The following is a 27,333-nucleotide window of genomic DNA, read 5'->3' on the forward strand; positions in this document are numbered from 1 at the left end:
TGTCATTTTCAAAGTATCGCTATCGGCAAAAAAATATCGGCCATGCCTTTTTTTGATATATAAATATTTTTTAAATTAAATCGTTTTCTAATTGTATTGAACGTGACAGACATGATATGTTACACTCATCCAGAGTCTTTAGTTTAGGCTTAAGGTAGGGTTATCAAATTTATCCCAATAACGGCGGTAATAAGTTTTTTTTTTAAATGTATCACGTTAAAAAATTTAACGCAATTAATGCATGCGTTGCACAACCCACTGACGCATTTTCGCATTCAATCTATAATGGCGCCATTTTACCTATATAGAGATAAAAGGCAGCGTAAAATAATTAGAGTGAATTTTGGCAGCCTTTGGAGGCTTATTTTAATTGGCTAAAGCTTTACAATCCCTTTCCCTACGATTAGAAATATCATGGGAAGCAATGTGGGGAAGCAAGGTCGCATTTGATCTTTTCTTAACACCTAATTTTATTTCCCAACGCAGAGGAGATATATGAATTGCTTGCACTTCGCACAGTCATGGTTCCACTTCCCATCATGCATTGGGGCATGGCTGCAGTATCATTTACTGAAAGCTCAACAAATAACTAGATGGCAATATTTAGTCACAATATACAAAGTCACAAGTCTTTCTATCCGTGGATCCCTCTCACAGAAAGAATGTTAATAATGTAAATGCCATCTTGAGGATTTATTGTCATAATAAACAGATACAATACTTATGTACTGTATGTTGAATGTATATATTCGTCCGAGTTTTATTCATTTTTTTCTTAATGCATTGCCAAAATGTATATGATCGGTATAAATGATCCGGAATGATTGGAATTGAATCGGGAGCAAAAAAAAAGCAATCGGATCGGGAAATATCGGGATCGGCAGATACTCAAACTAAAACGATCGGATCGGGAGCAAAAAAACATGATCGGAACAACCCTATGTACTATATTTTGCTTTGTTGTAAAGCACTTTGAGGACCTCTCAAGTTTCTGTAAATTGCTATGTAAACAAACTTGATTTGATGTCAGGCAAATCTTGAATTATCTGCCTGTTCTGAAAACGTATCTGTGAATCGTTCTGCATTTCCGACCATCTGCTAAAGCGGTCTTGATTTACATAAAAATGCACTTTCACCAACTGTCTCCATCCGTTTCCTGAGTAGTAAACAAAGCAAGTCATATTATTAGGACACTAAGCAACTACTGTGTGCAAGAATTTAGTTTCTTTTAAGTGGACTATGCACCCACCAACTAATTGGGGCACAAGACAGCCAATTTATGGGGGTGAAAAGCAATTCAGTCGTTCGAAAGAGAGGACCAGTGACTTGGCAGAACAGAAAAAGTCATCAGACAGCGTAAACTAATTAGTAAGGAGACTGCAACATGTTGCCAAATTCAATTTGGACTGTCCACATTGCTTCAGAGAATTGAACTAACGAGGTCCGCTATGTACAATAACAACCCCACACTATCTGACTTCTGCTTTTCAACAAAATATGTGTTTCCCCAGCCCAAAATAGTTGTCAGTCACCTGTATGGTCTGGCAAGCGTGACTGCCATTGTTGGTGAGGATAGCGGAGACGGCCTGCAGAATCTTGCCAGTGTCACCCCAGGAAACAACCAGGCTGAAAAGGCAGGCGCAGGACAGGGCTGTGATAGCCTGTCCCGTCGGGTCATTGGGGCCCGTGCTTCGAACCGTGGTCTCCAGCAGAAGCTGGAAAAGGGACTCTGATGGACAAAATGTATGCAAAAAATCATTTTTTAAAAATAAATGTAGCATTTAATCTGGACATAAATTTGAAGAGTGCACAAAACTACTCAATAATCCACTGCATGAACCACCACAACAGTATGCAACAGAACTATTTCCAAGCCAAAAATATGCTTGAAAAACAAATGTAGTAGATTATTAGGTCTCTCCAAGACCGAAATTGTATTTGTAATGTTAAGACACAAACTCCTAGTTTTTGGAGTATCTGAAAGTGAAATTGCAGTAAAGAGATTTTCTTAAATTTGTGAGAACAAGGGCTGCTGCTATCGATTAATTAGTACAATTAATCGAGTAATTGGATAACAAATATTTAATGCATTGCAGAATAAATTTTTCAAAGATGCAATACAAAGAAACAAGTGTTTATGCTAGCAATAACATTTATTTTCAATTGACAAGATTGCACTTAAGAAAAGCATGAAATGCAAATACACAATTGCATTCATTTCACGAGAGAAATGCATTTAAAAGTAAATTAAAATACCTTAGCTTAGTCTCAAACGTTATAAAACTAAATAAATGAGGATCAAAGTACAACAAAAGAAGAAAAAACAATTGGAGTTGAAAGATATGTAAAATTAGTTGATAAATTCACCTAACTTAGCATCGCAAAAGTCCGCTAGCTTAAATGCTTTAAAAAGCTCACTTTTTAATATCCTGCCTAAAACTTTTGCACAGTCCTGTATATTTTTATTATATTATGTATATACAGGATAAACTGTATGTATATATTTTCCCCAAGTGGAAGCTTCCATAATCCTAATAAATTTAATAATTAAAAAAATATATATAAAGTACTGTGCAAAAGTTTTAGGCAAGTGTCCTGCCTAAAACTTTTGCACAGTACTGTATATAAAATTCTCCTGACAAATCAAAAAACAGCCAAATTCAGCTCTAAACCAAATTACGAAAGAAACAAACATTTTATCTCAAAGAAATACTTATGATGGCCTTAACAGGGAGCAGCTGAATTAAGCCACGTTAGATGAGTTATGTCATACTCACTACTGCCACCAGAGGGCAGTGTATCCACCCAAATCAATAAAACTAAGTACAACACTTTCAAAATAAATCAATATAACGCCACTCTAATTAAACGAATCATCGAAGCAGCAAAATTTCATTCGAAGCTTCTTTCTAATCAAATTACTCGATTTAATCGATTAATTGTTGCAGCACTACTCAAAATAAGGGGTTGGTTGACCTCAGATTGACCCCCCACCCCAAAAAAAGGAATTGTAAATTTCTCAAAAACCTATTTTGGCCTTAACCGGGAGCAGCTGGATTCAGCCACGTTATACAAGTTACATATTCATTGTTGCCACTAGAGGGCAGTGCATTGACCCAAATGTATAAAACTAAATACAACAATTCAAAACAAATCATTACAACCCCACTCTAATTAAACCAGGGTTCACTAAACCCGGACCTCGAGCCACTTTTCCTGTCGTGTTTTCAATGTCTCCCTCCTTCAACACACCTGAATCAAATAATCAGGATCATTATCAGGCTTCTGGAGAGGTTGCTGATGACATAATCATTCGATTCAGGTGTGTTAGGGGAGAGAGACGTGGAAAACACGACAGGATAGATGGCATCGAGGTCCAGATTTGCTGAACCCTGAATTAAACGAATCCTCAAAGCAGCTAAATTTCATCCTAAGCGTTTATCTAATCATATTACTCGATTTAATCGATTAATTGTTGCAGCACTACTAAAAGTAGGGGCTTGGTGACCTCAAATTGACAACAAAAAATGAATTGTAAATTTTTTAAAAAAGATGGCACAAATGAAACTGTTTTTACGGCACAAACGTAACACAAACAATTGACATTTGAGTCTGATGGGGGGCCAACTTCATATAGGTTCTTTATTCATATCATAATCCAACATGAATGAGACCAATTTGTTTGAACGGTCCTCACCCAGCACGTCGGGTGGCTCGGTCTGGAAGCCCTCGGGCTGTTGCCCCTGCAGCATGTCCAACAAAGCCTGCAGACTGCGCAGACACAGCGAGGGGTGCGAGAAGCGCGTCTCCTTGATCAGCTCAAAGACCCCACACAGGCCGATACCGATGATCTGCGGGCACAGAGAAATCAGGGTTGAAAGTGTTTTTATTTTTTATTATTTTTTTGCTATCGTGCATTCTGAAATGTTTCATGTTTTATGTCATCACTTAATCCCTTGATTAGTGTACTGAATTTAGTAAGAGTTTTTTACAGAATCCCTAAGGTCATCATCCTATAAAAGAAATATCCTCGAGTGTAGTTTTGCTTTCACCATTAAAAGAATCCTCGGACTTGTAGGCTCTGATAAGAAAATATGTTATTAGAAACACATACATTATTGCCATTGATTTAAAACCTATAATATTTAGTACATGTTTTGACCTACGGAGGGCGCCATGTTTTACGCGCGAATTACACGTTGGGGGTGATGACGCAGTTGGCCTGGACTGGGAGAATAGCTGTGCTAGCTAGCAAGCAAAGCTAGTATAACAACTGACATGATTTTGTCACATTCTGCTGCTGATTGTTTCGTAAGAGATGTGGGATTAGTTCCTGATATTTTACCGGCAACTGATCTGAAGTGTCTTTAAACCAATCCTAGGCGGGTTGCCTAGATATTGACTTTCTGCCATTTGACACTTTGTATATCCTTCGTTGTTATTTATTTTCGTTTGTCACCGTGGTTTTCCTTCAGTTTTTTTTTTGTTTTTTTTTTAATTGATCCCGACGTACTGGTATGGACCCTTTTTTGGTCTCACTTTTCCCGATAAAGTGTTTTTTTTGTGTGTTTAATAAACCCTTTTACGCGATCCCCAGCTACCTACGCTCTTTCGTTCTCGAGTTATTTACACTTGAGTGTTTGACTCTTATCTTTGATCCTTAAAAGGAACCACGGACTTAAAGACTCGCAGGTTCTAACAAGCCTTTTACTAAGGCTTTTACTAAAATGTGTTATTAGAAATACATAAAATATTAGCATTGATTTAAAAATGTATAATATGTAGTAAATTTTTTGACCCACGAAGGGTGCATTGTTATACGCTTGGGTGCATTGTTATACGCTTGGTTGGTTGGTTTGGTTGGTTTGGTTGGTTTGGTTGGTTGGTTGGTTGGTTGGTTGGTTGGTTGGTTGGTTAGTTGGTTGGTTGGTTGGTCGCTTGGTCGGTTGGTCGCTTGGTCGGTTGGTCGCTTGGTCGGTTGGTCGCTTGGTCGCTTGGTCGGTTGGTCGCTTGGTCGCTTGGTCGCTTGGTCGCTTGGTCGGATGGATGGATGGATGGATGGATGGATGGATGGATGGATGGATGGATGGATGGATGGATGGATGGATGGATGGATGGATGGATGGATGGATGGATGGATGGATGGATGGATGCGCGACCCTCCTGTCAATACTACCACCGGTAGCTAGGATCGGGCAGACCGGAAGTCACTCGTGTAAAAATACGGTGGATCCGGTCGATTTTCAAACTAATACGCAATCGTAACCCACTTTTTGAGTCCATCTTATCTCTTGAGTAGTAGATCAGGGCACAGTTGACTTGTCTTTGTTGATTTACAGTTGTCTTCTCTGCTATAATAACTAACACGGCCCCGTGTTCAATACAAAACCCTCCTACCACAACAAAACAAGTACGAACCAATATTCACATCAGAAGTAAAGCTATACAACATAAAATATACAATAGAAATGAGAGGATGGGATAGATTTGTCATTGTTTTCTTCGGATGAGTCGACGAGAAAGAAGAGTGACAGGCTGACAGCAATGGGCAAATGGCGGAAGAGTGGGCTGTGTGACGTAGTGTATGATGTAGCCCAGTGTATTGTTCAAAGGGAAACTGGGATGCCTGGAAAAATTGAAGTGAACTAGTTTATTGTCAGTGTTTTTGAAAATACTTTTTTTCAATGTTATATTTGATTTTTTTCCCCCACTATCAATCTTTTCAATTTGTATATAGACGTGTGTGTTCGAGAAGCTTGACTGTATGTATTTACTTTTTATAAAGTGACGGGTGCAATACCTAACCTTACAAAGAGATATCCTCCAAACCCTTTTTTGTGTAGATGATATGTATATATAGATTTTTTTTCACTATTTCTCATTGTTGGTTTACAGTATATAACATGTTTTGGACCATAGTATGTGTAAAGGCCAAAAACGCCTATGATCATAACTGCTGTTTCTGTTGAATTATCAAATACAAAATTATTCAGTCATATCTTTTTGTGTTAAATGTTTATCCTAAAAAGTGGACTATATATTATCAAGCTTCAAAACGGTTTGTCGAGCCTGTTTGTTTGTCAATAGGACATAAAAATTACATATTTTGACGAAAACTTTGGGGATTTTTTTGTTGTTGTTGTCTTTTTGGTCCAAAATGTTGATGATAATTGGTTGGTGAAGAAAAAAACAGTTTGGACATGAAGGTTATGGTGTCCTGAAAACAGGGACCCAACCAGACCATTGTGAACAAAAGGCAACATCAAAGACGTTCAAAATCGGACAAAATAGGCCCGGACCTTCGTAAAAGGGTTAAGTGTCATCTGGCAAATTATGTAAATACTCAAAATCAAATATTACGGAGTTCAAACTGTTGATGAAAAAAAAAATGAAAAAAAATGTCATCATAGTATTCTGCTATTTTAAGCTAGCTTTGGTAAATGTCCATCATTACTGTAAAGCATAGCTTCCATTAGAATCACCCAGTAAGAATACACATGCAGACAAAATATCAATGGCTGTGTGCTATCATCCAGGTGTTAAGATTTAGTGGGTCATAACAAGTAACTGATGACACATTCATTTTTCTACACCATCTCCAACACCCCCATGTTAGACTGGAGGCTCCTCCTAAATGGAAATTAAAATCATTCAAAGGAAAATGTGGGCAAGACAAGGTTGTTAATCCTCCTGATAGGGATTAAAAGTGTCAGGGAAGGTGAGACCGACTCATATACTGCAATTCATTGAGCATAATGTGCAATTTTTGCTCAAAAAAAAAGAAAAAGAAAATTTGTCATTTTGTACAGACATCTGCTGTTTAAAAAAATGTAATTTACAGTAACTGTTCAGTTACTGGCAACTGCCAGAATTGTACAGTAAAAAAGGGAAAACCATGAAACGTTTACTGTCAATAATCAACAAACTACTAGGGATGGGACGATACACTTAAAACTCACGATAGGTTGCAGTTCGATATGCCAGGGTTATGATACTAGAGATGTCCCGATCCGCTATTTGGATCGTATCGAACGCCAATATGGGCAAAAAAATGTGCACCGGTATCGGATCGGCCGACACGGAAAAAAATCCGATCCAGTTTTTTTTGAAAGTCCGCTCCGAGTTTTCCAGCGCACCAATTTACATAATCCATTCCAGTTGCTTCGGTTTCCCCAAAATCCGGTACGCATTTTACTGCACACCCTCAACACACTACATTACCGTCTCCAAATTTACCGAGAGACTTTATCGGTAAAAATGTCAGCTGTGTGGGATCATTTCACCTTAAAGGATGACAAAGACGAAGAGGCAGAGTGCAACTTATGCCACAATAAAGTCAAGCGTGGTGGTAAAGCTGTAAGAAGTTTTAATACAACCAACCTAATCAAGCATTTAGCGAAATACTACCACAAACAATATGAGGAGTATGTTAAGAAAACCGAAGACAAAAAGAAAGGTCTTACGCAACTCACACTGGCAGAAACTTTTGCTATGCGTGACAAACTGGCACTCGACTGTCCCAAAGCCCAGGGAATAACAAGAGTCATTGCCGAAGAATTCATTCTGGATGACGAGCCATTATCTCTCGTGAGTAAAGACGCACCATCCAACACTTAGAACCACGGTACTACATGCCCAGCCGTCATTACATCTTTGAGCGATTTGGCCGTGGAAGATTCGAGAACGATTCACAAACATCCAAATTCCGATTATTAAAATATGTCAAGTAAAGCGGAACTAATACACAGCGCGGTCTTCGGGACGCAATGAGAAACGGACCGCATTGCGTTCCGAGAGTAAACATCATGCTTGTCATAGACCCAGCCAACGCCAACGCTCAACTCACGGCTTTAGCTAAACTCATGCCGCTGGATAAAAAACACAAGTATACCTGAGTGCTGCTGACAGCCGCTACAAACTACATCAACATCGTTTTACTGTAGATAATAGATATCATATATATATAGAACTAGATGCAATATGACAGACTCGACGGCGTTAGCAACACTGAAGTATTAAAAACTAGTTGCGTTAGTAAACAGCTGCCATCTTAAAGCAGGAGACTTCCCTAGTAGGCTGTTGTGAACCTTCCGAGCGAACCTAATTAAGTAGACAGAAGGGAAATTATGGAATGACGGGAGCAATTTTAACAACTTTAACAGTTGATTCGCAAAATTAAATGAATTGAATGTAGTTTACAGCTGCTGATACAGAATGGGGACTTGAGTATTTTATTTACTGTTTTTAAAATGTTAACTTGATACTGAAATAGTTGTTTAGTTAAACCTGAGAGGCTTTTTATACAATTATTGTAACTTGTGCACGAAACATTAAAAGCATCTAATAGCTTGGGGGATTTGGGGGATTTTCCACTGAGGTTGTTTGTGTGTTTTGCTTTTTTAAGACAGTTTACAATATTATATGCACGTTTTACTGACTGGCTATGCCATTTCTGTTTGTTATTTATCATGTTTTGTGTTTGTCACTGAATAAACAGGTCAGTTTCTTGTTACCAACCGTTGTGTATTATTTAAACTCACCTAATTCAGCTGGCTAGTTGTTATCAAGAGTACTAAAACCCTTTTCAAAATGAGTCTGACAACTAAGTAAGGTGGCTAAATAACTTTAAACTTTAACACATGCTCAGATAGGCTGGTATCGGTATCGGCCAGTATCAGTATTGGATCGGAAGTGCAAAACAATATCGGTATCGGATCGGAAGTGCAAAAACCTGGATCGGGACATCCTTATATGATACGATACTATTTTTTCTATGTAATTACAACTTTTTTTTGGTCACATTTTGTAGTTTTTGAGCTCGAGATAATGAAGTGTTTAAAACCAAACACTGTGGGAAAGCCATTATTACTAAATAAAAAAATACTAAAATTATCCTTAGAGCACTTGTTGATTTTTGTTTATTATAGTAATTCAAGCACATTCATATTTTCTTAAATAGCCATAGAAGTCTCAATACTGTTGGCTCTTGGGCTTAATCATAACTTGCTTGCGCAATAGAGAAACAATTAGCTGCAAAGCTTCATTGCTTCAAAAAGCTTCATTTGACCATGACTGCTCAATGCTCACTGACAGACAAGCTCTGCTGCTACACAAAATACGTCCCAAAAATACAGTATTGCAACTCTTGCCTCCTAGCATGCAATGGGGTGCTGATGCTATAAATAACTTAAAACTTCATGTTTTGTGCTAATTATGATTATTATATATTATTACCTGATAGTTATGCTATTTAGCTTGTCGTTATGTAATCATTTTAGTTTTGTTTTTCAAACCCTAACTTTGAATGATGTTTAATTTAATCACCTGCACGACGTGCTGTTTGTTAAGTGGGTGGAATTTTGTTCTTCTGCATACTCATTATAAGCAGTTGTTAACCCTTCCTGCCACGAGTGCCAAAAAATGTCTAGTTGCTGCTTGTGACAAAACTACTAAGTCAGTGCAGCAATATATCCATAGACTAGATCAGGGGTCATCAAACTGCGGCCCGCGGGCCGGACACAGCCCGCCTCCACATTCGGTCCGGCCCCCTGAACAATTCCCCCCCAATAGTGTTATTTATTTCATGGCTTTTTTTCTGTGAAGAACCCAGAGAGGATTATTTACTTATTATCTATTTAATTAATAGTGTTATTATATTATATTATATTATATTATATTATATTATATTATATTATATTATATTATATTATATTATATTATATTATATTATTTGGGCTGTCAAACGATTAAAATTTTTAATCGAGTTAATCACAGCTTAAAAATTAACTAATCGTAATTAATCACAATTCAAACCATCTATAAAATATACCATATTTTTCTGTCAATTATTGTTGGAATGGAAAGATAAGACACAAGACGAATATATACATTCAACATACTGTACATAAGTACTGTATTTGTTTATTGTAACAATGAATCAACAAAATGGCATTAACATGATTAACATTCTGTTAAAGCGATCCATGAATAGAAAGACTTATAGTTCTTAAAAGATCAATGTTAGTACAAGTTATAGAAATTTTATATTAAAACGCCTCTTAATGTTTTCGTTTTAATAAAATTTGTAAAATTTTCAAACAAAAAATTAAACTAGTAGCTCGCCATTGCTGATGTCAATAATTACACAATGCTCATGGTGCTGAAACCCATAAAATCAGTCGCACCCAAGCGCCAGCAGAGGGTGACAAAACACCAAAAAAACACAAGTACCAAAGTGACATGACACTGTGCAGTAATTTTAATCTGTTTGAGCGGGGCATGTGCGTTAAATGCGCCAAATATTTTAACATGATTAATTAAAAATATTAATTACCGCCCGTTAACGCGATAATTTTGACAGCCCTTTATATTATACTATATATATATATACATATATATATATATTTTTTTAATTTACTTTTGTTCCGTGAAGAATTCAGAAAGGGTTATTTGATTTTGGCTTTCTGAAAAACAATAAATTTTTACATTTAGGCACTCCTGCAATCGTCACACTTTTTCTGTTACAAACTGACCAAGCCCCTCATCAGAGAAGGAAAAAGATATGTGGCCCTCACAGGAAAAAGAATGGGGACCCCTGGACTAGATGCACTGCCGCATGAGTTGAGCAGCATAAGCTATATATATACAGTCAGGAAAATATGTAATTGAATACCCTGCGATTTTGCAAGTTCTCCCACTTAGAAATGATGGGCAGGTTTTGAATTGTCATGGTAGGTGCTTGTCCACCGTGAGAGACAATCTAAAGAGAAAAAAAATCAAGAAATCACAGTGTATGTTTTACATTTTATTTGTATTGTACTGCTGCAAATCAGTATTTGAACACCTGTCTACTAGCTAGAACTGTGAGCCTTAAAGACCTGTTAGTCGTCTTTAAAAAGTCCAACGAATAAGTGAAGTGGAGGTGGACTTTTTGAGTCTGACTTATTGACCTGTTTGAGGTGGTTAGCTGCATATAAACACCTGTCCACCCCATACAATCAGGAAGACTCCATTTCGTAACGTGGTCAAGACCAAAGAGCTGTCCAAAGACGACAGAGACAGAATTGTAGACCACTACAAGGCTGTACAGGGTTACGGGGCAATTGCCAAGCAACTTGGTGATATAAGATCCACCGTTGGAGCAATTATTAGAAAATGGAAGAAGCTAAGCATGACTATCAATCTCCCTCAGACTGGGGATCCATGCAAAATCTATCTTGTAGGGTATCAATGATCCTAAGAATGGTGAGGAATCAGTCAAGAACTACACAGGAGGAGCTGGGGGCACCATTTCCAAGGTTACGGTTGGTAATACATTAAGATATCATGGTTTGAAACCATGCATGGCACGGAAGGTTACCCTGCTTAAACCAGCACATGTCCAAGCCTGTTTTAAGTTTGCCAATGACCAATTGGATGATTCAGAAGAGTCATGGGAGAAAGTCATGTGGTCATATGAGATCAGTCTTAATTCCACTCATAGTGTTTGGAGGAAGAAGAATGATGAGTACCATCCCAAGAACACCATCCCTACTGTGAAGCATGGGGATGGTAGCATCATGCTTTGAGGGTGTTTTTCTGAATATGCGACGACTGCACTGTATTAAGGAAAGAATGACCAGGGAGGGCTATGTAATCAAAAGCTATTGCACCAAATATTAACATTAATTTTCTCAGGCGTTCAAATACTTATTTGCAGCAGTATAATACAAACAAATTGTTAAAAAAAACTCATACACTGTGATTTCTGGATTTTTGTTTTTCTAAATTGTCTCTCACAGTGGACAAGCACCTACCATGAAAATTTCAAACCCACCCATCATTTCTAAGCGGGAAAACTTCAAAATCGCAGGGTGTTAAATTGCTTATTTTCCTCACTGTATATATGGCTTATGCTGCTCAAGTTATGCGGCAGTGCATCTAGTCTATGTATTGCAGTGGTGTCCAAACTATTCCAGACAGGGCCGCAGAGGGTGCTGGATTTCATTCCTACAAAACAAGACGACATCTTTTCACCAATCTGGTGTCTCACAAGTGTTATCAGTTGATTGCAGTCAGGTGCTGCTTGTTTTAGCACAAACTTCATTGGTGAAACTGTCTGTGCTCGATTGGTAGGAACAAAAACCAGGACCCACAGCGGCCCTTGAGGACATGTTTGGACACCCATGATGTACTGCGATCCGATTTTTTCAAACACAATCCGTATTGTGACATTTCATATTGCGATATATTGTCAAACAATATTTTCTCCCAAATCTAAAAAGTACAGTACTGACAATATACTACATTTCGGCTGCTGTTTTACAGAAAACAACATGGTGGCGTCCCTGAACTCCATTTCTCTGTAAACCCCCCCCTCTCCAACTAGGTTTTGAACCCACACTGTCACCTGGGCAGTCGAACGAGCTGACTACCGAGCTGATATACTCTTGCGTAAGCAAAATAGGTTATTCATTGTCTCGAAAATTTCTGTACTTAAATGAAATGGAAATTATGAGTGGGGATAAAAAATAACCTTTGAAAAAAAACAAAATACAAATATGCATGCAGACAATACAGTGCTTCATTTTTTTAACAATATAGGACGTTTATTTGTATACTCAATAAGTACAAAATGAGCTCACTGCAGTTTCTTTACCTTTGGCAGCTTGACGGCAGGCTCGCGGTATTCTTCCTCCTCCTCGCTATCAGAGTCGCCACTCTGCACCGAGCTCCTGGATGCCAGCGCCAACGAGGCCTCCCTCTGCTGCCATTCCAGCACGCAGTGGCGCACGTTGCAGTAGACGTTGAACGCCGACGGGTTGCTGTGTAGCTTGATGTCAGGAACGCAGAAGGCGCCATCGAAACTCTCAGTCTGTAAGAACAATAGCGACAAAGGGGAAGTCGTCAGTTGGGACGGGAGCACTTTGCGAGTGTTTACATTTGTGGTAGCAAACACTTGAGTAGTAGTGCTTGTAGTTTAGGACCAAGCAAAGCAGAGGCATAATTGCCAACCCTTAGCAACAGTTTTTCAAAAATAAATAAATAAATAAAATTAAAAAATAAATAAATAAAATAAAAAGACAACTTGCATTTTCCATTCTTGAGCCAAATTTTAAATCAAGATGTTGAATTTCAACATCTTCACACTCCATAGCGACCGTGTTTTGATTTTCTGGAATGCATTCCCGCTGCAATGCAATAATGTAAGAATGTTTGTCTATAAATGTAAACAAATGTACTACACAATGCTCATGTATATGAAACAAAAGAATATAACTTGGAGATAAAAACTTAGAGATGTGAAAAAAACAATGTGATATCATCACTCCACCCTGCTTTCCTAGACAGCCTGTTCCCTGCAGAGCAGCTGGATTACAAATGTTGCTGTTCATACTACAATTATTGACATGCAATGGTAAGTTTTAAATAGCTTTATCCTAAAAACATAGCCAACACTACTGATTGCATGATTCATCGGTGGTTCACATGCGTGCATATGTTGTTGTTTTTTTTATTGGTATGCTAAGCAGGCAACATTGACTCTCGCTAGCTTAGCCACTCCGAAGCCCTGACACTAACAAATAACTAACAAACCGCATGGATTTTGTTGAAATCAACTCCAACGACTAATTAAAACCCCTCTAACTCGAAGATTAAGCCTCATCTAAAAAATTCTGGACTTCCCCTTTAATGTTGTGTTTTATAGCTTGGAATGAATTTGGTGATTTACATGCAAAACGCGAGTCATTTGGCCCCTCCCAAAAAATGTTTTAAAAAATCATGATATGAAAGCTACTTTGGAACAAATTAATTCTTATCTTGAGGTACGTATGATAAAGAGGAAAAATGTAACGATGAGTGTAGCCCAAGTTAGCCGAGTAAGAGTAGCGCTCTTCCTCACAAATGTGCTGAAGTAAGAGTAAAAAGTACAGCTTAGCAAAACTACTCTTAGGAGTACATTTTTCTCCAAATCTTACTCAAGTAAATGTGTAAATGTAACGGACTAAAAGTCACACGTTACTAACTGTTTTACGAAATTTCCGGGTCCCACTTTTGCGAAAGAAATTTCGTTTCCGGGTTCGCAGTGAGTCTGTCACACACACACTTTTGTGAAATATACAATGTTTAATGTAGAACCAGGAAAAAAGCAAGAACAACAATAACGCTAGATCTAGATTGTCACTTCTAAAATCCCCGCGCTACTGTTAAAGTACACAAGGTATTCCTTCGAGCAATCAAAACTCTTACCGTTGACAAGCGGGCGGAGAGCCGACACCCCGGTTGAGCTTCATAGGAATCTTAGCTAGGCGTCCGTATACTAACCACTAGCAGACTCTAACTAAAGAGGAAAATCTCCCTAACTCTTATAGTGGTGCATCACGTGAGATCAGAAATGGTCAGTCCCTTATCTCAGGTGACGAGCCACTTGCCCAATGGTATCGTTGCACATGTTTTGAGATCCAATGCTTTCGTTACCCGTGGTTTGACACGCTTTGTAATCACACAACACAAAGATGTCACAGTGGCGAGGAAAACAAGGTAAAGGGAATCCTACATCACAAGGACGCCAAAGTGGAGAAGATAACAAGGTTACAGTCATAAAAGGGAATCAACGCAATATGCTGATTCATTCCGGGTCATACTATATTTCTCCCATCACTACCCTCCTCTGTGTATCGTAAATCGTATTGTGAGGTACCCAGAGGTTCCCACCCTTACTGTATATAGTTTGGCACATGTCAATCCATAAAAAAGTCCAACGTTACTGGTTTTTAAGATATTATTCCACTACAGTTAATTATAAAACTAAATGAACAAAACACAAGCCATGAGTTTCATGCACTACTGTGTCTCTGATTTCTCCACACAAAATAGTAACAACAACTTCTTAAGACCATTTCCATCTAAACGTGGCCTAATTGAGACGAGTTTACAGTCACGCCCCAATACTTCCTGCGCATTAATGTTTTCAGAATGGAATTATGGGGCAAAGGAGTATAACTGAAGAGCTATCAAGTACCATACATTAAAGTGTCCATTAAATAATAATCAGGATGAGCGCACTGAATGATTAGTGTTCTCCATTGAGGCAGCATTTTTAGCCACAACCCCGAGGGAGTAGGAAGCTCAGTGATCGATTGCCACTGCCTCTCATTATCCTTTGGGCATACCCGTCACAGGAGGTGATGTCATCTGTTTGGAGGGGAGCAAGAGTGGCACGAGGTCATTCATACTCAGCTCAAAGCAACAGGGAGGATATTAGTTCCAGCTAGCAGGGTGTCTGTTGCTTTTTTGCCTGTAGCACTTAGTGTACATTTAACAGGACAAGGCCTTGAAAGGCGTGTAATGCAAACCTCATGTAAATGAGCAGAGTTCAAGCTTAAGATCATGTTTTAAAATAGTCACTTTAGGTATATAATAGCATTTTGAATGTAGCGGAAACTCCAAATTTGTGCATAGTGTGCATCAGTGGTGGAATGTAACGAAGTACTTCGTTACTATACTTAAGTTAATTTTTGTGTATTTGTAATTGGTACTTTTTACTCTTACTTCACTACATCTTACAGCACATATCTGTACTTTTTACTCCACTACTATCGCCTGCGTTACACATTATTTTTGTTTGTTTTCTTATTTTCTCATTGTGATCTGATAGTTTCATTTTCATGCCACCGGCCCATTCAACTAGGGCTGCAGCTATCGCTTATCTTGGTAGTCGATTAATCGCTGAATTATTTAGTTCCAATAATCGAGTAATCAGATAAGGAACATAAAAAATTAAAATCCCTGAGCTGAGCCTCAAACGGAATTTAAAAAATTAGGGCTGTCAAACGTTTAAATTTTTTAATCGAGTTAATCACAGCTTAAAAAAATTATCGTAATTAATCGCAATTCAAACCATCTATAAAATATGCCATATTTCTCTGTAAATTATTGTTGAAATGGAAAGATAAGACACAAGATGGATATATACATTCAACATACTGTACATAAGTACTGTATTTGTTTATTATAACAATAAATCAACAAGATGGCATTAATATTAACATTCTGTTAAAGCGATCCATGGATAGAAAGACTTGTACTTCTTAAAAGATAAATATTAGTACAAGTTATAGAAATTTTATATTAAAACCCCTCTTAATGTTTTCGTTTTAATAAAATTTGTAAAATTTTCAATCAAAAAATAAACTAGTAAGTCGCCATTGTTGATGTCAATAATTACACAATTCTCATGGTTATAAAATCAGTCGCACCCAAGCGCAGGCGGAGGGCGACAAAACTCCAAAAAACACAAGTAACAAGTGGAGATTGCACTGTGCTGACATTTTAATCTGTTTGAGCGGGGCATGTGCGTTCATTGCGTCAAATATTTTAACGTGATTAATTAACAAAATTAATTACCGCCGGTTAAAGCGATAAGTTTGACAGCCCTATAATATATATATATATATATATATATATATATATATATATTTCTGTCTCCATCCATGTACCCGTTTATAAAGCGCACCATGATTTTTTAAGTTGATTTGGGGGGTGAGCTTTATATTCGGGAAATTACGGTAGTTCCAATAATCGAGTAATCAGATAAGGAACATGAAAAATTAAAATACCTGACCTGAGCCTTAAACGGTATTAAAAAAATAAAGAAATGACGATCTATGTACAACAAAAGAACAATTGCTAGCTTAAATGCTATAAAAAACTTTTTTTTTTTTTTTTTTTACAATGCGCTTAACAAAAAAAAGACACATTCCCGCAAAAAATGGCTAAATAGGCTTTTTAACTAAATTACGAATGCATGAAAAAAAACATCAGTTCAAACAAAAACCTAGCTTATGTTGGTCTTAACAGGGAGCAGCTGGATTCGGCCATGTAAAATGAGGCAGACTAGAGGGCAGTGTATCCACCCAAATCAATAAAACTAAATTTAAACACTTTCAGAACAAACCATTACAAAGTCAATTTAAAGTAACAAATACTCGAAGCAACAAAATTTAATTTGAATTTTTTTTTTTTCTCATCGAATACTCGAGTTAATCGATTAATCGATGCAGCACTACGTTCAACTATATTGTAATTGAGCGCTACAGGCAGCATAATGAGTATAAGCAAGATTAGGCAGGTGAAGAAGATATTGACCAATAAAAACCAACTGTGAGAGCAGCACGCCTTCAGATTGGTGATACACTCTCTTGTACAGTAGGTGGCGGTATGCATCTGATAGTTGCTTGTAGAGCTGAAACGAATACTCGAGTAACTTGAGTTTAAAAATTGATCCGAATAACTATATCCGCCTCGAGGAATCGTTTAATTTTGCCAGCTCTAAGCCCGTTAACGCGATAATTATCACAGCCCTAAAAAGTTTTTTAAACTACTGGAGAAAAAATGGCGGACAAGACTCTGGCCTTGTAAAGTCAAACTCATGTAAATCAGGTAGGTCATAATCTGGGGACTACCTGTATAGTCACACCCCTAATTTATATGTTTTTTTAATGTGTTTCAATTTGCTTGAGAAATTTGTGTTACAGCACTAGAGTAAAACCATGCCTGAAAAGCCACTTCTGTATTTATAGAAGCCTGTCTGACACTACTTTTGTTTTTTTTGTTCCCCCAATTGTTGTAACGCTGCATATGTAATCTGGCCTGCAGCTCACCACTTTCATTTCATGTGATTTATTCATCCGTGAACCTGTGATTAGACAAACAAAAACAAAAAAGAAAATTCTCATTTTTATTGCTACAGGACGTACAAAAAAAGTCTCTAGGATCCATGTTGAAAAATTTTTAGTTTAAAGCAGCTATTTCAGGAAACATCCATTGAACACATCTAATGTGGCATGGCATCAAAGCTAGATTATTTTAAGTATTCGCTATGAAAAAGAGAGTACGGTGGCCACTTCATTTCTGCTTGCCGCTTTAATGACGGTTTAGAGATCAGAGGCTAGAATGTGCCAACGATGGCAGCACCAGTCAAGACAATAAAAACATTGTCACTCACAGAGGCGGCGTGACATACACGACGTGCACGTGGCGCACAGACAAATCGTTCGAAGTTCAAGCACCAATTCAATGACAATACTACATTAATTCTTTGGACAACCACGCGATTAGGGACGTCCCGATGCTGAATTTTGACTTCTGATCCAAATTTGTCCAATATATTGGCATCAACATATTTTTAGATCAGTACCTATAAAGCAAAATATACAGTCATGTGAAAAAATTAGGACACCCTAAGGAAGCCTGTGTGTTTTCTAACATATTTGGTCATATGGATATTTAATAGGGGTGTAACGGTACACAAAAATCCCGGTTTGGTACGTACCTCGGTTTTGAGGTCACGGTTCGGTTCATTTTCGGTACAGTAAGAAAACAAAATGCAAAATATGAATGTGCTAGTTGTTCATTACACACCTTTAAACAATAGGAACATTAGCCTATACAAAGCTAGAATTCTGCTCAAAAAGTAGCGGGTATTTAAAGATAATCCAACAACAATTTGCCTTTCGGACCCCGCGTATTGGTCAGCTTTCTTTCTGAAAGAAAGAAGAAAAAAGAAGTTCTGTGCTACAGAGAAAAGCAATCCCAATGACAAAGATTTTAACATGTATTTTACAAATGAAATTCCTCAATGAATCATTTTTTTTTCTTATGAACGGTTTTCAAAAGCTTTATAGGTGGATTTTCTCAAGTTAAAGCGCCACACAGAAATTAATAAATTTAATTGTGTAAGCAGGATCTGTGTATTATTCTTATTATTAAATTACAGGTGTTTTAGCTCATTTCAATTTATTTTATTTAAATGGGCTTTTATTTATTTCATTATGTGTTTATATTTTACAAATGTGATGTAGTATTCATTTATATTGTATATTTTATGTTGAATAACTTAAGTTCCTATGTGAATATCAGTGTTGTTAATCTTACTGAAAAAAAGTAATTAATTATAGTTACAAATTACTTCTCCCAAAAAGTAATTGCGTTAGTAACTCAATTACCTGAATGTAAGAGTAATTAGTTACTTGGCAAAGTAATTGGTGATAATTACTTTTTTTTTTCCTCAAAAAAAAAAAAAAAAAACATTGGCCACACTATGTGAAGTTTTTTGTGGAGGTTTTTGATACAATTGGCCCGAGCCCAATTCTTTACCCTAATTTACCCTTTACCCTGAATCAACTGTTAAAAGTTGTTAAAATTGCAACCATTATTGCATTAGTTCCCTTCTCTCTACTTTCGACATATGAAAGTTTTAAAACTGTTTCATCATTTAAAGATAGATTCAAGTCAAGATTTTGCCGATTTAGAAGTATTTTAGATAAAAAGTTACTTAGGTTCGCTAGGAAGGTTCTCTACAACAGAGCCGTCCTAAAAAGCCTACTGCTTTAAGATGGCGGCTGTCTACTAACGCATTTAGTGCCATGTCTGTCATTTTGCATCTAGTTATATCTATATACAGTACATGTGATATCTACCATGTCTACCATATCTACCACAACATGCGGACGTAGTTTGTCGGCTATCGGCTACAACATGTATTATTGGAGCTACCTAGCATCGCGTTTGCTTGGCGTCACAACTTTCTTGCCTCCTCCCCGCTCCTGCTCTGCTCTGTCGTCTCGGTGAGTCCGTCTCCCTCAGACTTTTCGACCAATATAGTAACGCATAGTAACGCATGCCTTTCCGTCCTCAGTAACGGTAACGGCGTTGCCAAGATGAGAAAAGTAATTAATTAGATTACCCACTACTGAAAAAAATAACGCCGTTAGTAACGCCGTTATATTGTAACGCCGTTATTAACAACACTGGTGAATATTAGTTCCAACTTGTTTTGTTGAGGTAGGAGGGTTTTGTATTGAACACGGGGCCGTGTTGATTATTATTATAGCAGAGAAGACAGCAGTAAATCAAGTCAACTGTGCCCCGATCTAGCACTCAAGAGATCTGATGAACTCAAAAAGTGGGTTACGATTGCATATTAGATTAAAAATCAATTTTTACATGAGTGACTTCCGGTCTGCCCGATCCCAGATACCGGTAGTAGTATTGACGCAGGAGGGTCGCATCGCGAGTCAAATAATAAACTCTGCCGTTCTTTTCGCGTGTGTCGTGTTGAGCTGCTTCTGGGACGCATCTAACACGTGGACGCACTGCGACTGGTGTGCATTGGCTGATTGACTTTAACGCTCGCGTTTCACTGTGTTCTCGCGGCGGCCACGTTGTGGCGCCATTGACGTTTCTGGGTTATACAGGGTGACCTTAAAAAAAGTTTACACTCAGTTGACTGCTTTTTTGAAAGCCATTGAAACATATTTAAATAGGTTGTCATGGTTAAGTGATACATTAAGGTCACTCAATGCAGCTGGTAATCTCTCGTCTCTACAATTCCTGTGCTTCTGCTGAAAATGAAGAAAACTTTAGCTGTACCTGAATTGCTGCGTGCCAGTTTGACACCTACTGAGATTGCAGCAAATCTGAGAATATCCAGATGTGCAGTCTACAAAGTTAAAAAGAAGCTGAAAGATACTGGAACAGCCTCACGAAAACCTGGGTCTGGAAGTGATGATCTGTGCGGGCCAAAAAATTGATTGACAAGGTGATATGTGGCCACCCCAGAGTCCAGATCTCAATCCCCTGGATTATAGCATATGGGCAACTGTGGAGGACAGTGCCTGTAAGAAGCCATAAACTTCTGTGGCAGCCTTGGTGAGGTCTATTGTTAGATCTTGGGAAAAGATGACAGCATCCTACATAAAGAAGACCTGTCAAGCGTTCCATAGGCGCCTGGAGGCTGTTGTGACACTTTGAAAAATAGTGTACTGTACATGTTCTTTACAATAATGTATAATTTGTGATTCAATTCTAATTCTAAGATGAATAAACATGGCATTTAGGTTGTATTATGGCAGTCTAAACTTTTTTTTGGGTCACCCTGTATACTGTCCTATCGTGTTGGTCCTCATTATAGTCGAGAAAACGGAGTAAATATAACTTATACAAACCTGTAACCCGATCGAATCACGGCCTCGAAAAGTAAGTGTTACATCACGTCAGAAACTCGTTCGGTACGCCTCCGTTCCGAACCGAGCACCCCGTACCAAAACGGTTCAATACAAATACATGTACCGTGACACCCTTAATATTTAATATCAATTTTAACAGACTTGAGAGACTCAAGTAATAGAACCAAACAATTAAAATGAAAAAAAAAAGATTTTTTAAAATAAATTTCTATAAAATGTCATTTTAAATAAATGCACTTTCTGTTGAGGAATAAATTAGGACACTCCCACATTCAATCCTACTTAAAATGGCTAAAATCACACACAGGCTATCCTATCAGTTGCACATGATTAGAACAGCATTTCCAGTGTTTTGAGGGACGCTTGCCTTATTTAACATCACATTTAGTTTGGTGTGCCTCTGACTGTTGAAGTGAGAGAAAACACCATGGTGAAGTTAAGAAAATGAGGGCAGTAATTTTCCCGGCTGCGATTTAGCACCGCGTGTGTGCATGCATTCATATGTGCGTGTGTGTGCTGCATGTACTTGGCACACGGCCGTGTTAATTACATATGAGAGTCCCCAAAAAAAAAAAAAAAAAAAAGAAAATCCCATTGTTTGATTTTTAATGAATGTATTTGCAAATCATGGTGGAAAATAGGTTTTTACCAAATACTTTGTTATGTACCCTTTGTGGGGAATAACGGAGGCCAAACATTTTCTGTAACTCTTCACAAGCTTTTCACACACTGTTGCTGGAATTTTGACCCATTCTTTCATGCAGATCTCCTCTAGAGCAGTGATGCGTGGGGGCTGTCGTTGGGCAACACGGACTTTCAACTCCCTCCACAGATTTTCTATGGGGTTGAGATCTGGAGACTGGCTAGGCCACTCCAGGACCTTGAAATGCTTCTTACGAATCCACTCCTTTGTTGCCCTGGCTGTGTGTTTGGGATCATTGTCATGCAGAAAGACCCAGCCACGTCTCATCTTCAATGCCCTTGCTGATGGAAGGATATTTTCACTCAAAATCTCTCGATACATGGCACCATTCATTCTTTCCTTTACATAGATCAGTCGTCCTGGTCCCTTTGCAGAAAAATAGCCCCAAAGCATGATGTTTCCACCCCCATGCTTCAAAGTGGGTATGGTGTTCTTCGGATGCAATTCAGTATTCTTTTTCCTCCAAACACAAGAACCTGTGTTTCTACCAAAAAGTTCTATTTTGGTTTCATCTGACCATAACACATTCTCCCAGTCCTCTTCTGGATCATCCAAATGCTCTCTGGCGAACCGCAGACGGGCCTGGACGTGTCCTTTCTTCAGCAGGGGGACACGTCTAACAGTGCAGGATTTGAATCCCTGGTGGCGGATTGTGTTACTGATAGTAGCCTTTATTACTGTGGTCCTAGCTCTCTGTAGGTCATTCACTAGGTCCCACCATGTGGTTCTGGGATTTTTGCTCACCGTTCTTGTTATCATTTTGACGCCACGAGATGAGATCTTGCATGGAGCCCCAGATCGAGGGAGATTATCAGTGGTCTTGTATGTCTTCAGTTTTCGAATAATTGCTCCCACAGTTGATTTCTTTTCACCAAGTGTTTTACCTATTGCAGATTTAGTCTTCCCAGCCTGGTGCAGGTCTACAATTTTGTCTCTGGTGTCCTTCGATCTTGGCCATAGTGGTGTTTGGAGTGTGACTGACTGAGATTGTGGACAGGTGTCTTTTATACCGATAATGAGTTAAAACAGGTGCCATTAATACAGGTAACGAGTGGAGCCTTGTTAGAAGAAGTTAGACCTCTTTGACAGCCAGAAATCTTGCTTGTTTGTAGGTGACCAAATACTTATTTTCCACTCTAATTTGGAAATAAATTCTTTAAAAATAAAACAATGTGGTTTTCTGTTTTTTTTCCCACATTCTGTCTCTCGTGGTTGAGGTTTACCCATGTTGACAATTACAGGCCTCTCTAATCTTTTCAAGTAGGAGAACTTGCACAATTGTTGGTTGACTTAATACTTATTTGCCCCACTGTATATCCAAGAGATGTCAATCTTTTGTGCTACTTTTTTTCCGGTTTGTGCTGCAAAAAGTGTTGCTTTTGAGATATTTACAATTCTTCTATAGGTTACATTTTATTTAATAGTGACACTTTTTTAAAAATAATATATCGATTCTTGGAGGGGAGCATATGGATAACCTTTAGGGCTACAAAGTATCGAGATACATCACCTTTTCGATATATTGTGACACACCTACTGTCGTATCAAATATTTGACTCCAGACAAAAAAAAGAATTTCTCTTCACACAAAAAATTCAAAGGGGAAAAATAATTTTTAAATATGAAAACATCTATTAGATTGTGTTGGGGAGGGGGGAAAATCTGCTCTTGTATGACAAAACAAATCCTCACTCTTCATACACAGAGGTAGCCCTCATCCTCCTCAAGAGCAGACAAGGTGTCCCTCTTTGGATGGAGGAGTCGGAGCCAGGCAACTGTTGCCGTGGCGATGCGGAAAACATCATGTCGCTTGGCAACAGACAGCCACAGACATGAGCGAGCCACCACCCTCTGTTAAGTTTCACATTGTGCTTTTTGGCACAACCATGGCAGCGCTCGCAAATGACACCCAAACATTTTATCATTAAGAATCACCTTGAATATGCAATTAACGAAGGTTTTTTTGTGCCTAAAAATAGCGACGGCATGTTCAAAAGATTCTCTTACCTTTGTCCTCGATTTGACTTTGGACTTCACCTTTTGTCGTCTTTTCAGCTTCTTCTTATTCAATGCCTTTTTCCCCCTGAAAGAAACAAAACGTCCATGATTTCTTGCAGAATACACACTAAAAATTATACACGTACAACATTTCGAAATACAATTAAAGCATAACATTTTCATAAGGAGCCTGAAGGACCTTCTTAAACTAGAATGGCCCCTAAAAACGAACTATTCACAGAGGCTTGTGTGTGAACAACAACAGTTAAATAGCTTTATGAGTAGAGGTGTGCAAAATTTCCGATTCTTAGATTATTCGCGATTCAGCCGTGGAAGATTCGAGAACGATTCACAAACATCCAAATTCCGATTATTGAAATATGCCAAGTAAAGCCGAAGGACAACACACTCAGCGCGCCGCGCGGTCAATGAGGAGCGGAGCGAGAGTAGCTAAACATCAAGCTTCTCAATACCCGGCCCCTCGGGTAATGCCAATGTTCAACTCACGGCTCTAGCTCACTGAACTCAACTCATGCCACGAGATAAAAAAACAACAACATACCTGACTGCTGCCGAAAAGCTGCTACAAAGTACATCCACATAATGTTACGGTAGATATCATTTATATAGGACTAGATGCATTATAGATTTGGTAGCGTTAGCAGCACACCTACAAAAAGCTAGATGCGGGCGTTAGTAAACGGCCGCCATCTTAAAGCAGTACACTTCCCTGCAAGGCTGTTGTAGCGAACCTTCCAAGCAAACCTGATTAACTTTTTATCTAAAATACTCCTAAATCGGTAAAATATTGACTTGAATCTATCTTTAAAATAGTTTTAAAACTTTCACATGTCGAAAGTAGACAAAAGGGAAATTATGGAATAACGGGAGCAATTTTAACAACTTTAACGGTTGATTCACAACATTAAATTAATTGAATGTAGTTTAAAGCTGCTGATACAGAATGGGGACTGGAGTTTTTTATTTACTGTTATTTTTATATATTTGTTTACTGCTATATGTTAACTTGATACTGAAATAGTAGTTTGGTTGAGCCTGAGAGTATTTTTGAACAATTTTGGAACTAATGTAAAAAACATTTATAAAAAATCAATAAATAAACCAATTTAAAAAGGAGGGGGGTGCATCAATAATCGTTTTATAATCGAATCGGAGCCTCTGAATCGTAATCGAATCGTTAGGTGCCCAAAGATTCCCAGCTCTATTTATTAGGTTGTTCTCACACACACTAGGAAGCAATTACGCTTGTTTTGCAGTGCTCGTGACAATAATGTTTTGTGCTTTAATGGCAGCGAAATTGAAAATTAACTATATAATTCCAGCTTTATAATCACACAGTATGCAAATCATCTTTGTTGTTGACAAGAAAATGATTCCTTTTAAAGGGAACCACTGACAAAAACACTTGAAGTTCTTAAAAGAAAAATGTTAGTATTAGTTATAATAATTTGATATTCAAACCCCTCTTATAGTTTTTGTTTTTATAAAATTTGAAAAATTAGTTTAACGAGTAGGTCACCATTGTGTGGACAACGCAATGCACACTGGGCGGTGAAGTCACTGGGCAGCGCTGCCACGGTGAGAGGCAGACAACCGAAAAAACAGGGCAATTATGCAACTCGCAACGAAGGGATAAACAAACTGTCAAATAGCAGCAAGTCAATATCTTCGCAAGTCGCCTAGGATCGGTTTAAAGACACTGCTGATGAGCTGGAATTGGATGCAAGTACGACGTTGGGAACTCATCCCACAGGTTTGTAACAAAAAAAAATGTGACCAGCATCAGTACGTGACAAAATCCTGCCAGACGTCATACTAGCTTCACTTGCTAGCTAGCACAGCTATTTTCCCAGTCCAGCCCAACCGCCTCATCGCCCCCAGCATGCATTGTACGCGTATAAAAATACAGAGCCCTCCGTAGGTCAAAATAGGTACTAAATATTATAAATTTTAAATCAATGGCAATAATATATATTTTTCTAATAATTTATTTTCGTAAACGAAAACAATTGTGGTTCATCAGAGTGTACAAGTCTTTAAGTCCGAGCTTCCCTTTAAAATGATATAAATCATGCGTTCAGACAGCAGGCATGCTTGGGTCGTTCGATTGCTGCCAACACTCCCAGTCAAAATGGATTGTACGTAGCGCTGCAATGATTAATCGATTAACTCGAGTAATTGATTAGAAAAAAAATCTTTGAATCACATTTTGCTGCTTTAATTAGAGTGGCCTTGTAATGGTTTGTTTTGAAAGTGTTTGCATGTAATTTTATTAATTTGGGTGGATACACTGCCATCTGGTGGCAACAGTCAATATGGCTCTCACATGGCTTGATTTAGCTGCTCCCTGTTAAGACCAACATAAGGTTGTACATTTTTTATTTATCAGCTAATATGATTGTTCAGATGTATATTTGGGGTTTTGTGTGGAGGGATAAGTGTCTGAACGATTTACTCAGAGCATGTAAAAAAAAATTTTCATTATATAGCATTTAAACTAGCAAACTTTTGCTGTGCAAGTTCGCCAAGTGTTCTTTTGTTATTCTTCTAACCTAATTTATTAATTTCTTATACTGTTTAAAGCTAAGATCAGGTATTTTTAATTTAGTTTAAATGCATTGATTCCTCTTGTGAAATGAAAGTGCAATTTTGCATTTGAAAAAACACTGGAATTATTGTGTTAAGATTTAATGCACTTACTTTTGAAAGTGCAGTTTTAGCAATCTCCTATAATTTATTCTGCAACGCATTAAATGTTCCTAATCAGATTACTCGATGATGGGGGAAAATATTACATTATGCTTTTGTGATGTATGATTGCTTCTGTGACATAGATTGTAACAACTTCTATTGTTTTTATGTCTGTGAACAACTTCTATTGTTTTTCACCTTGTTCCCATAGTTAGGAGACGCGCTTGAGTAGGGAATCTCGCAAGATAACTTGTTTTGCACCATAGTATTGTTTTATTACACGCCTGGATCCCATAGCTAAAAGGGACTCTCACGAGATAACTTGTTTTGCACCCATAATATTTACCATTTGTTGCATCTGTTGCACCACAGCTCATTTGTCCCATGTGAAAAGCCCTTTTTCAAGGGGGCTGAACCAAAAGTAGCTTTAATGTTTGTCATTGGGCAGGGCCGCGCCGCTCGGAGACAGAGGTTGGCCTCTCCGCGGGGCGCGTCACTACAAAAACCGGAAATTTCCGGGCGAACCGTGAAGTCCGCCAGCGGGTCACGTACGGATCGCCTGGCTTTGTTCCTTTGCCGCCTTACCGGAGTGTGTTGGCTCCCCGCTCTTTTGTCACGGTATGCAATTTTCATTTCTAAGGGACATTTTGTTTTGCTGTAACGGTAACGCGGGGATTCTGGGATTGACAAACTCAAATCTAGCGTCATCGTTGCCATTTGTTATGCTTGCTCTTGTGGGACTGTAATCAATAAATCTCATTTATTCTGCATTTTCTAATCAATAAACATTGTCTATTGAGCAAAAGTGTGCCTGTTACTGATTCACCGCGAACCTTGAAATTTCGGAAAACACTCGATTATTCTAACTAATTGATAAATTAATCAGTTACTTAAATAATCTATAGCTGCAGC

General features: G+C 38.1%; 1 protein-coding gene across 17 annotated transcripts in view; it reads right to left on the reverse strand.

The window, feature by feature from the left end:
• mycbp2 (MYC binding protein 2) overlaps positions 1 to 27,333 on the reverse strand; it is a 203,001-nt gene that overhangs the window by 166,658 nt on the left and 9,010 nt on the right. For all 17 annotated transcript variants that reach the window (XM_057853359.1, XM_057853360.1, XM_057853350.1 and 14 more), the window contains exons 2-5: positions 23,719 to 23,794; positions 12,638 to 12,853; positions 3,698 to 3,851; positions 1,533 to 1,729 (exon numbers count right to left, since the gene is read on the reverse strand). In XM_057853359.1, the coding sequence (XP_057709342.1) occupies positions 1,533 to 1,729; positions 3,698 to 3,851; positions 12,638 to 12,853; positions 23,719 to 23,794 (643 nt within the window). The remainder of the gene's footprint in view (positions 1 to 1,532; positions 1,730 to 3,697; positions 3,852 to 12,637; positions 12,854 to 23,718; positions 23,795 to 27,333) is intronic.

Source organism: Corythoichthys intestinalis, chromosome 12 (genome assembly GCF_030265065.1).
Source record: "Corythoichthys intestinalis isolate RoL2023-P3 chromosome 12, ASM3026506v1, whole genome shotgun sequence".
Classification (NCBI taxonomy): Eukaryota; Metazoa; Chordata; class Actinopteri; order Syngnathiformes; family Syngnathidae; genus Corythoichthys; species Corythoichthys intestinalis.